Below are 13,237 nucleotides of genomic sequence, written 5' to 3' on the forward strand. Positions count from 1 at the left end.
GTACAATGCTTTAACCGTATCTTTATCAAATGATCCATAAAGGGACCATTGAAGATTACTCCAAATTTTTTACACCACTTAAGCACATTGATGTGTGGGTTTGCAAGTTGTATATTATTATTATTTCTATTGATACTTCATCAGATTTCTAGTAACCCATTATACTCAATATGATGTTACTTTTCTCTAGTAACCCATTATACTCAATATTATGTTACTTTTCTCTAGTAACCCATTATACTCAATATTATGTTACTTTATCTCTAGTAACCCATTATACTCAATATGATGTTACTTTTCTCTAGTAACCCATTATACTCAATATTATGTTACTTTATCTCTAGTAACCCATTATACTCAATATGATGTTACTTTTCTCTAGTAACCCATTATACTCAATATTATGTTACCTTATCTCTAGTAACCCATTATACTCAATATTATGTTACTTTATCTCTAGTAACCCATTATACTCAATATTATGTTACTTTTCTCTAGTAACCCATTATACTCAATATTATGTTACTTTATCTCTAGTAACTCATTATACTCAATATTATGTTACTTTATCTCTAGTAACCCATTATACTCAATATTATGTTACTTTATCTCTAGTAACCCATTATACTCAATATTATGTTACTTTTCTCTAGTAACCCATTATACTCAATATTATGTTACTTTATCTCTAGTAACCCATTATACTCAATATGATGTTACTTTTCTCTAGTAACCCATTATACTCAATATTATGTTACTTTATCTCTAGTAACCCATTATACTCAATATGATGTTACTTTTCTCTAGTAACCCATTATACTCAATATTATGTTACTTTATCTCTAGTAACCCATTATACTCAATATGATGTTACTTTATCTCTAGTAACCCATTATACTCAATATTATGTTACTTTATCTCTAGTAACCCATTATATTCAATATTATGTTACTTTATCTCTAGTAACCCAGTATACTCAATATTATGTTACTTTATCTCTAGTAACCCATTATACTCAATATTATGTTACCTTATCTCTAGTAACCCATTATACTCAATATTATGTTACTTTATCTCTAGTAACCCATTATACTCAATATTATGTTACTTTATCTCTAGTAACCCATTATACTCAATATTATGTTACCTTATCTCTAGTAACCCAGTATACTCAATATTATGTTACTTTATCTCTAGTAACCCATTATACTCAATATTATGTTACTTTATCTCTAGTAACCCATTATACTCAATATTATGTTACTTTATCTCTAGTAACCCATTATACTCAATATTATGTTACTTTTCTCTAGTAACCCATTATACTCAATATTATGTTACCTTATCTCTAGTAACCCATTATACTCAATATTATGTTACTTTTCTCTAGTAACCCATTATACTCAATATTATGTTACCTTATCTCTAGTAACCCATTATACTCAATATTATGTTACTTTATCTCTAGTAACCCATTATACTCAATATTATGTTACTTTATCTCTAGTAACCCATTATACTCAATATTATGTTACTTTATCTCTAGTAACCCATTATACTCAATATGATGTTACTTTATCTCTAGTAACCCATTATACTCAATATTATGTTACTTTTCTCTAGTAACCCATTATACTCAATATGATGTTACTTTATCTCTAGTAACCCATTATACTCAATATTATGTTACTTTTCTCTAGTAACCCATTATACTCAATATTATGTTACTTTATCTCTAGTAACCCATTATACTCAATATTATGTTACTTTATCTCTAGTAACCCATTATACTCAATATTATGTTACTTTATCTCTAGTAACCCATTATACTCAATATTATGTTACTTTTCTCTAGTAACCCATTATACTCAATATTATGTTACTTTATCTCTAGTAACCCATTATACTCAATATTATGTTACTTTATCTCTAGTAACCCATTATACTCAATATTATGTTACTTTATCTCTAGTAACCCATTATACTCAATATTATGTTACTTTTCTCTAGTAACCCATTATACTCAATATTATGTTACTTTATCTCTAGTAACCCATTATACTCAATATTATGTTACTTTATCTCTAGTAACCCATTATACTCAATATTATGTTACTTTTCTCTAGTAACCCATTATACTCAATATTATGTTACTTTTCTCTAGTAACCCATTATACTCAATATTATGTTACTTTTCTCTAGTAACCCATTATACTCAATATTATGTTACTTTATCTCTAGTAACCCATTATACTCAATATTATGTTACTTTTCTCTAGTAACCCATTATACTCAATATTATGTTACCTTATCTCTAGTAACCCATTATACTCAATATTATGTTACTTTTCTCTAGTAACCCATTATACTCAATATTATGTTACCTTATCTCTAGTAACCCATTATACTCAATATTATGTTACTTTTCTCTAGTAACCCATTATACTCAATATTATGTTACCTTATCTCTAGTAACCCATTATACTCAATATTATGTTACTTTATCTCTAGTAACCCATTATACTCAATATTATGTTACTTTATCTCTAGTAACCCATTATACTCAATATTATGTTACTTTATCTCTAGTAACCCATTATACTCAATATTATGTTACTTTATCTCTAGTAACCCATTATACTCAATATTATGTTACTTTATCTCTAGTAACCCATTATACTCAATATTATGTTACCTTATCTCTAGTAACCCATTATACTCAATATTATGTTACTTTATCTCTAGTAACCCATTATACTCAATATTATGTTACTTTTCTCTAGTAACCCATTACACACATGTTTTACATCACAAATTCCTCCTCTACACCAGTGTTCTATTCATACAGGGGTTTGAATATTCACTCTAGTGCTCTATTTAACAGAATATTTGGGAATAGTACTTTCTCCTTTCATATCTCCACATATATAATAACGTTGTACCATCAAACTCCACTGATGAGTCATGTTATCCTCATGTATTCTAAAGGCATGTTACCATCAGAGACATGTTATCCTTGTTACTAATGAGACGTGTAATCACGTTATCCTCTGAGACATGTTATCATGTAATCCTCGTTACTTATCATGTTATCCTCCACCTGTAGATCCAACGGGTGGTGGTGGACAAAACCCTAGATAACGTTACAGACTGAAAAACTCAATTCACAGAACTGGTTGGGGCATTCATTCACCTCTTTCACACGTGAGCTAGTCCCCTGACAGCTCTCATTCACTCAGTAATTTACAGCTAAATTTCAATCTCTTATAATCCAATTTTCAAATCAGTTTATTATCATATTTCAATCACTCTTAATATCCAAATTTCAAACGTAATAGTAATCATGTCAATCGATTTATTATCCAAATTTCAATCATACAAATTTCAATCAGTTTAATAAGACATTTCTCACAATCACACAACTTTCACATCCACTTAGTACTATTCCCAAACACACTCTATAATCTCCCTTATTACCCATGTGCATCTTCAACAATTCTCTTGTCATTACTTTCTATGCACAATATGTATATCCTGTACATACAGTGGAAGTCAGAAGTTTACATACTGTACACCTTAGCCAAATACATTTAAACTCAGTTTTTCACAATTCCTGACATTTAATCTGAGAAAAACTTCCCCGTTTTAGGTCAGTTAGGATCATCACTTTATTTTAAGAATGTGAATATAATACTAGAGAATTATTTATTTCAGCTTTTATTTATTTCATCACATTCCCAGTGGGTTAGAAGTATACTCAATTAGTATTTGGTAGCATTGACTTTAAATTGTTTAACTTGGGTCAAACGTTATGGGTAGCCTTCCCACAATAAGTTGGGTGAATTTTGGCCCATTCCTACTGACAGAGCTGGTGTAACAGTCAGGTTTGTAGGCCTCCTTGCTCGCACACGCTTTTTCAGTTCTGCCCACACATTTTCTATAGGATTGAGGTCAGGGCTTTGTGATGGCCACTCCAAATCCTTGACTTTGTTGTCCTTAAGCCATTTTGCCACAACTTTGGAAGTATGCTTGGGGTCATTGTCCATTTGGAAGACCCATTTGCGACCAAGCTTGAACTTTCTGACTGATATCTTGAGAGGTTGCTTCAATATATCCACATAATTTTCCTGCCTCATGCTGCCATCTATTTTGTGAAGTGCACCAGTCCCTCCTGCAGCAAAGCACCCCCACAACATGATGCTGCCACCCCCGTGCTTCACGGTTGCGATTGTGCTCTTCGGCTTGCAAGCCTCCCCCTTTTTCCTCCAAACATAATGATGGTCATTATGTCCAAACAGTTCTATTTTTGTTTCATCAGACCAGAGGATATTTCTCCAAAAAGTACGATCTTTGTCCCCATGTGCAGTTGCAAACCATAGTCAATTTTTTTCTGACGTCTTGGCTGATTTCTTTTGATTTTCCCATGATGTCAAGCAAAGAGGCACTGCGTTTCAAGGTAGGCCTTGAATTACAGCCACAGGTACACCTCCAATTGACTCAAATTATGTCAATTAGCCTATCAGAAGCTTCTAAAGCATGACAATTTTTGGGAATTTTCCAAGCTGTTTAAAGGCACAGTCAACTTAGTGTATGTAAACTTCTGACCCTCTGGAATTGTGATACAGTGAATTATAAGTGAAATAATCTGTCTGTAAATAATTGTTGGAAAAATTACTTGTGTCATGCACAAAGTAGATGTCCTAACCGACTTGCCAAAACTATAGTTTGTTAACAAGAAATTTGTGGAGTGGTTGAAAAACAAGTTTTAATGACTCCCCCCTAGGTGTATGTAAACTTCCAACTTAAACTGTAAGTATTCAGACCCTTTACTTTTTTATTTATTATTTAACCTATAACTATGCAAGTCAGTTAGGGAAACTGAAATGTTTCTGCAGTTAAGTGTACGTAAACTTCCGACTTCAACTGTAGATATTTATTATAAATGCCTGTAGACAGCTGTCAGCGAGGCTTTCCATGGTACCGTTACGTCCTCGCTCTAGTCTTCTCGTTAGACTAGTGAATAGCCTTCTCTCTATAAGAATATGAGTACCTTTTTATGCATTGGTCACCTTCATTTTATTTTGTATAATTTATTTTTTATACTGATTAATTTATAATTGGCTTACTGAAATCAGTTGTTCGCGGATGATACATCTCCTCCTGGGCAGCTCATAGTAAGGCTCTGGTTTGGGCGGGTCTTGTCCTCTTTTGGTCAGACAGGAATTTCCCTCATGCGTCATACAATGCCTCCCCCCCACTGGAAAGCTCGGCAGGCAGAATGAATAATCCAGTTTGTGACGTCAATATTTTGTGGAAATCTTTACACAGGGACACTCAAAGGCAATCATAAATGAATCATTGTTTATTATCAGCGTGCTGAAGAGGTTCCAAAAAACTTGATGCACCATAGTGAACGTCTGTCAGGAGCTCTCACGGGGCAGTCATTAATTCTCTTATATGATGCAGACAAGTCATATTTGCATGATTTAGCTTATCTATAATTAATTCATCCGACCAATATTGGGTCATGCATGTGACAGATCAATACCTCACGAGGCTTCTTCTCTAAGCTGAGACCTTGAAACTCAGATACAGTGGCTTACGAAAGTATTCACCCCCTTGGCATTTTTCCTATTTTGTTGCCTTACAACCTGGAATTAAAATGGATAGGCCATTCCAAGACGCTTAAATGTTTCCCCTTAAACCAGTCGAGTGTTGCTTTAGCAGTATGCTTAAGGTCATTGTCCTGCTGGAAGGTGAACCTCCGCCCCAGTCTCTGGAAGACTGAAACAGGTTTCCCTCAAGAATTTCTCTGTATTTAGTGCAATCCATCATTCCTTCAATTCTGACCAGTTTCACAGTCCCTGCCGATGAAAAACATCCCCACAGCATGATGCTGCCACCACCATGCTTCACTGTGGGGATGGTGTTCTCGGGGTGATGTGAGGTGTTGGGTTTGCGCCAGACATAGTGTTTTCCTTGATGTACAAAAAGCTCAATTTTAGTCTCATCTGACCAGAGTACCTTCTTCCATATGTTTGGGGAGTCTCCCACATGCCTTTTGGCAAACAACAATTTTATTTCTTTAAGAGATGGCTTTTTTCTGGCCACTCTTCCGTAAAGCCCAGCTCTGTGGAGTGTACAGCTTAAAGTGGTCCTATGGACAGATACTCCAATGTCCGCTGTGGAGCTTTGCCGCTACTTCAGGGTTATCTTTGGTCTCTTTGTTGCCTCTCTGATTAATTCCCTCCTTGCCTGGTCTATGAGTTTTGGTGGGCGGCCCTCTCTTGGCAGGTTTATTGGGGTGCAATATTCTTTCCATTTTTTAATAATGGATTTAATGGTGCTCTGTGGGATGTTCAAAGTTGCAGATATATTTTTTAAACCCAACCCTGATCTGTACTTCTTCACAACTTCATCCTTGACCTGTTTGGAGAGCTCCTTGATCTTCATGGTGTCGCTTGCTTGGTGGTGCCCCTTGCATAGTGGTGTTGCAGACTCTGGGGCCTTTCAGAACAGATTATATTTATATATATACACACACACACTGAGATCATGTGACAGATCATGTGACACTTAAAGTCCACCTGTGTGCAATCTAACTAATTATGTGACTTCTGAAGGTAATTGGTTGCACCAGATCTTATTTAGGGGCTTCATGTCAAAGGGGGTGAATACATATGCACGCACCACTTTTCCATGTTTTATTTATTTATTTATAAGTTATTTTTTAAATTTCACTTCACCAATTCGGACTATTTTGTGTATGTCCATTACATGAAATCCAAATAAAAATACATTGAAATGACAGGTTGTAATGCAACAAAATAGGAAAAACGCCAAGGGGGGTGAATACTTTTGCAAGGCACTGTATCTTTCGTTCTCAAAATAAGGGTCTGGGCGTACTGCCAAATTGCAGATACTGATCATGAAGGTTCATTCTATCAGTCACTTGCATGAAAACGGTTATTAGAAAAGCACAAACATAGAACACAAAAATTGGTAAAAAGAAAAGCACCAACATTAGTTTCCATCATAACGATCATAGACGGTCTTAGTTCATTTGGCCCAATCTGTTCCTTGTACGATTCTCTCTGTCCCTTTTCCTAGTATTCCCTGCCGGTATCCTGCAGCCTCCTTTCTTCAGTAAGCAGCAGCTCCAGGCCCTGAACTTTGGTGGAATAGGGATGGTTATTGGACATGAGATCACCCACGGGTTTGATGACAATGGTGAGGCAGTCCTCATATTTACAGTCACTGTCCATGTCTGTGTCCAATGTGTTGCAAAATCATTTTTAGTATAGAGCATTAATTAATGGGAAAATGTCAAAGAGATTGCATCACAATTAATTCCACATTATATCTTTCAAAAACAGGCCGTAATTTTGACAAGGATGGTAACATGCTTAACTGGTGGAGTAATTATTCTGCTGAGCACTTTAAGGACCAGTCACAGTGCATGGTGCAACAATATGGCAACTTCAACTGGAAGCTTGCAGGAGGACAAAATGTGAGTTTCCCAATGTAGCAGAAGCATGGGCAAAATGTTATATGTATTTTGGTTTAATGACTAAAACTAAAGATTATAGAAGATGCTAGATTTCTTTTTGAAAGAACCTCGATTGAGTGTTTACCATTTAGCCGTGCTGCTGCTCCAGTTTCAACTGTTCTGCCTGCGGCTATGGAACCCTGACCTGTTCACCGGACGTGCTACCTGTCCCAGACCTGCTGTTTTCAACTCCCTAGAGACAGCAGGAGCGTTAGAGATACTCTTAATGATCAGCTATGAAAAGCCAACTGACATTTACTCCTGAGGTGCTGACTTGCTGCACCCTCGACAACTACTATTATTATTTGACCATGCTGGTCATTTAGGAACATTTGAACATCTTGGCCATGTTCTGTTATAATCTCCACCCGGCACGGCCAGAAGAGGACTGGCCACCCCTCAGAGCCTTGTTCCTCTCTAGGTTTCTTCCTAGGTTCCGGCCTTTCTAGGGAGTTTTTCCTAGCCACCGTGCTTCTACATCTGCATTGCTTGCTGTTTGGGGTTTTAGGTTGGGTTTCTGTACAGCACTTTGAGAGATCAGCTATATAAATAGATTTGATTAAATGTGTGTGTTAAATACGTCCTACGATGATTTTTGGAACTTTTTCCAATATTTTATGTACAAACACTTAAGACAACCTAAATCAGGTGTTAAATGAGGTGAAAAGGAGACTGGAGTAGGACTTTAATGACTGTCTCTGTGTTACCTCAGGTCAGTGGAATTAGTACTTTGGGGGAGAACATCGCAGACAACGGAGGAGTTCGGCAAGCTTACAAGGTGCGACACAATCATAGCACCCTGACAAAACGCATTCAACCCCCATAAAACACAATGAACCACTTCATAACAACAACAAAAAATCTCTGACTAAATACTAATTATATTTTATATTTGTATGTTTTTTATGTTTGTGGTCAGGCCTATATGAAGTGGGTGGAGAGAGAAGGAGAAGAGCTTCGTTTACCTGGTCTGGACATGGACCACAAGCAACTTTTTTTCCTTAACTTTGCCCAAGTGAGTAAGCTCCCATTTTAATAAATTGAGTAGTCTAAAGCAGGATTCCCCTACAGGGGTGGGCAACTCCAGTCCTCAAGGGCCTGATTGGTGTCACAGTTTTGCCCCAGCTAACTCACCTGACTCCAATAATCACCTAATCATGATCTTCAGTTTAGAATGCAATTTGATTAATCAGCTGTGTTTGCTAGCGATGGAGAAACAGTGTGACACCAATCAGGCCCTCGAGGACTGGAGTTGCCCACCCCTGCGCCTAGCACTACACAGCTGATTAAAATAATCAAAGCTTGATGATGAGTTGGTTATTTGAATCAGCTGTGTAGTGCTAACCGAGGTTGGGAAACCCTGGTCTAAAGTAGGCCACTGTTTCTCAACCTTTATTACACCATGGGACCTAAAAGCTATATTAGCGTCCCTCCTCCACTGCTGTCCACAGACCATTGAGAACAAAAACACAAAGAGATTATATTTTCCTAAATACTTGGTTTTCAAGAGATAAACAATTGGACCAAGGAGTTTAAAACTACACCAGATCATGACTATATCAAGCGACCTACCTAGGGGTACAGAATGTTTTTAAAGACCACCGCAGTGCCAGGGAAAACAAGGCAAGAGCAAAGCCAGACTAGTGTTTTATAGTCCTTATCCAAAACCAGGTCAAAAGCCAAAGTCTGCATAACAGCCAAACAAAATCCCTGCTGGGATTATTCAGTTGGGCTGTCGAAAGGCACTTTGGAAAAAATACTTTTCTCAGGCATATCAATTTCATGATCATTTTATGGTTTACACTTACTGTATATTCAGGCAAAAAATATCAGCACTGGTAAAATGCGAACACATGTAGCTGAGAAAAGAAATGTGCTTTTACTGTTTCGAACTTGAATTGATTTAATTAGTGATACATCTTTCTCCTCCAGGTATGGTGTGGTGCCTATCGGCCTGAATATGCCAGCCAGTGCATCAAGACTGACTCCCACAGTCCCCTGGAATACAGGTAACGACCAACAGTAAAAATGTAGCACTTGGCTATTCCATCATACAGTATTTTCTGTCAATCGGTTAACACTCTTTACCTATCTTCTCTCACAGGGTACTCGGCTCCCTACAGAATTTTGGAGCATTCTCAGATGCATTCCAGTGCAAACCGGGTACTCCCATGAATCCTGAGATGAAATGTCGGGTGTGGTAGCCAGTTTGGGCTTTTCTCTACTCTTGTTATTTATTTCTTGACTTGGGGCAGCTAAACAAAAGAACATGCTTAACAACCACCTTGTGTTATACTGACACCAAAGAGGCATCCCGCTTTGGAGTATGTCCGATTGATTTACATGGCAGAAGATAAGACATTTACATAAGTGTTACAGATTGGATGACTGACCAAACTACACCCTAGTATCACCACTTGAAGCAGACGTAAACTATGATGAGACAGGAAAAACACTTGGAATGCGTATATACTTATATGGCTACTCAACCTAAAGATGTTGTCTGTGGTTGAACAGTTTAGCTTGTTCTTGTTTACAAGTGGTTTTGTTGTATACATGCATACATCTGAAGCTCCTATGGACAATTGTGGGTGGTCAGTGGATACATGCATAGTCGGGCAAAAGTAGGACATTCCTAAGACCTTGTAGAATATGTTTGAGCCAAGCTGGCTTAATACGCTTTAACTGACTTTTTAAAGAATTTCCTAAACTCTTTGTTCTTTTTGCCAAGTCATTCAGATGGCAAATCCACAGCGCTTTTAAGCCCACATATTTAGTGGCTTTCATTTATGTGCAAAAAGTATATTTTGGTACTGAGTTGCCTGGTATGATCCTGTCTGATATGGAACATTTGTTTTTTAAGACATTTTGCCACAGGGCAAGAGGCAAAAGTGAATAATAAGTCTGACATTACAGTGTGACTATGAAATGAATAAAGGCTCTGTGAAAATGAAGAGCAGCGGTGACCTAGAGATGGACATAATTAGTCTCACTCCTAGGCTAAGGCTTGGCTGCGTCACTCTTTGAAATGAAACCATTTACCTGAAGACATCAGACTGTTAAACCTTTGCAGCTTTAACCTTATATGAACATTTAAAAAAAATATAATAATAATGGCTTAAAATGTTTTTGATATAGCATATATAAATGTGAGATCTACGAAGATAAATGCTTGGAAATAAGTTGAAATACTTGCTAGGCTAGCACGGTTTTGTTTGAGATTAATTTATAGTGATAATGATCTGCCATGGAGTGATCAGTGTCTTATTTATATTAGATACTCTATACTCGATCACAACTGAAAGTGATTTGACTTACTTGACTGACTTATTGTTGTGTTAAAGGATGTTTCAGAGACAGACATTTGATCAACAGTGTTTCTGATCTCGGGCTTTGTCCACACAGCACCAGTCAGCATTTGGGACTAGGATATGATCAGAAAGAAACGTTTAGAGGAGTGTTTTTCAAAAAGTGTATACAATGCTTTGTGTTTACGGCATAAAATAAAAAACAGAACAGAAAACTGTTCCCAGCATCCCGTAATAGTCATGGGGTTAGCGCCTACCAATAGTCCTGGCTTCGCCTACCAATAGTCCTGGGGTTGATACTTCATATAATGAGGAATGTGCAGCCATGTCTCCTTCCTCCGTTTAAAAAAATATATACAGAGACAAATACAATCTTTACTTTTGGATCCGGATACCCCTTTCCATATTGGGCGTGCAAGAAATAGAGAAATGAAATAAAATATTATATTCCCCCCAAAAAAGGGATACTAGGCGTGACATTTTTTATGGTGTGGCTTGGATGTCTAAAATGCCAATATTTCAGATATCACTACGAGGTGTTTCCACAATAGTTTCCAGGACAGGCAACACATGTTCACAATTTGACAAAGACGTTTTTTTAGAAATGTCCATTGTTCATAATTCCTTACCCGTTGTTGTGTATCTTGCCATGATTGAACACATGCTCTTCTGAGAACATCTAAAAGCTAGAACTTCATTATTGTATGCAACCTTTGAGGCAAAATCCCATTGGCATATCCACACAGAAGTGGAACGTAGGTTTGAATAGAGAAGCAGGTGAAGGCCAGGTGAAGGGGCACGTCTTGATCTCTGCCATTGACTAGTGGCCCAGAGAAAGACTGTGCTGGTGCGTGTGTGGGGACAGTTGGGAGCCTGGTAACTAGCCGCTATAGGGGCCTCTTGGACAGACTTGACAGATTGACACTGGGGAAATAGCTTCTCATTAGAGAGTTCCCAGTCAAGGCCAGGAGTGTTATTTTCTACCTTGATTAACAACTAATGACAGCAGAACTAAAGGGCAGAACAGGAGAGAGCGACTGAGAAACTGACAACATGATCAAACAGATTGCCATGGTGGTGGAACAGAGGGGTTTGAAGCACTGCTGAGGAAAGAAAACACACATTGTTAAAAGCTCAACATTGTTATTGAGAAAATTCAGGATGCCTTTGTCAATTGAACATGACTGTTATGTCTGATCAGAGGCTGATTTAGTGAATGTTCATGGTACATGTATCTTGCCTTTGAAGCTTTATTTACAATCACTTTGCCTGTTTACTTCTTGTAATGGCTTGGATGTTGTACAGTGCAGTGCAGGGGATTCCAATAGCTGTGTTACTGGTGCCTGTTTCACTTGGGATGTGAGTGGTGAAGTAGTTTGCCAATCAAAGCGACTTGACAAGGAATTAAAATAACCAACAGTGACAATATAAAGATAACATCTAGATAAGCTACTTGGGTTGCTTCTCAAATAGCACCCTATTCCCTATATAGTACACTACTTTGGGATTTGTTGTTTGGTTGTCCATTTAAACAATCTGTTATAATGGTTTCCTCATGCACATAAGATTTAAACAATACCATTCGCACAAAATCAGTTTGAGAATTGTACATACCTCTTACACATTGACACACACACACAAAATAGCCTCTCCAACCTGTGATAGATATACATTCTGCCACCTGTATTCCTTAGACCATTAGAATCAAATACCCAAACTACAGCTATCTGCAATTGGATTTGTACTTTTCGTGCATAACTAGCTGATATAACTATAAACCTAAATGGAACACAAATCAAATATATTTCTGAAGCAACAATAAGATACCTTGTCAGTGCTGTGTGCTTCTCTGGTATTTACAGGTGAAAGCTCATGCTGCTATATAATTATATATATAAACAGCTATTTTTGCGACTCAATCTGTTATTAGCGCTATCAATTGGTTGTTTACCTGAGACGTTTCAAGTCTCTTTTTTCCAATGTTTTATTGTGATCATTTTAAAGAGCTATGGAGCTAAATCCTCACTTATCAAACTAGTGAGTCATTCAAGCTTGTGTTAAATGTTTGTGTACATCACAATGTTCTGAATTTGTGCCGTTTTGTGATAAAAATGCATATCGCATTGCATTAGTAATATGCAAATTATGTTACTGTATATCTTGGTGTAAAAACAAATGCTATGCTTATTGAAGATATTACGTAAATGGATTAAATTCACTTTTATCTAAGCATAACAAGTGTTTGGCCTGAGTTTGTGGAATGCAAGTTGGATATTTTAACAGTTTATATGACCTTACATAAGGTATATACATTTTAACCTAGGTAAACCTAAGTCGATCTAATGGTGCTATTTCAGATCAGGTACAAATATTTGATTCA

At 36.8% G+C, this 13,237-nt stretch overlaps 1 protein-coding gene across 1 annotated transcript in view; it reads left to right on the forward strand.

Annotated features, from left to right (window-relative positions):
• Window positions 1-13,092, forward strand: part of mmel1 (membrane metallo-endopeptidase-like 1) — a 45,744-nt gene extending 32,652 nt beyond the window's left edge. The window contains exons 19-24 of the mRNA XM_021609387.2: window positions 7,111-7,230; window positions 7,377-7,510; window positions 8,262-8,327; window positions 8,469-8,564; window positions 9,482-9,558; window positions 9,654-13,092. Of these exons, the coding sequence (XP_021465062.1) occupies window positions 7,111-7,230; window positions 7,377-7,510; window positions 8,262-8,327; window positions 8,469-8,564; window positions 9,482-9,558; window positions 9,654-9,753 (593 nt within the window). The 3' untranslated portion in view covers window positions 9,754-13,092. The remainder of the gene's footprint in view (window positions 1-7,110; window positions 7,231-7,376; window positions 7,511-8,261; window positions 8,328-8,468; window positions 8,565-9,481; window positions 9,559-9,653) is intronic.
• Window positions 13,093-13,237: the final 145 nt, after the last annotated feature.

Source organism: Oncorhynchus mykiss, chromosome 7 (genome assembly GCF_013265735.2).
Source record: "Oncorhynchus mykiss isolate Arlee chromosome 7, USDA_OmykA_1.1, whole genome shotgun sequence".
NCBI lineage: Eukaryota > Metazoa > Chordata > Actinopteri > Salmoniformes > Salmonidae > Oncorhynchus > Oncorhynchus mykiss.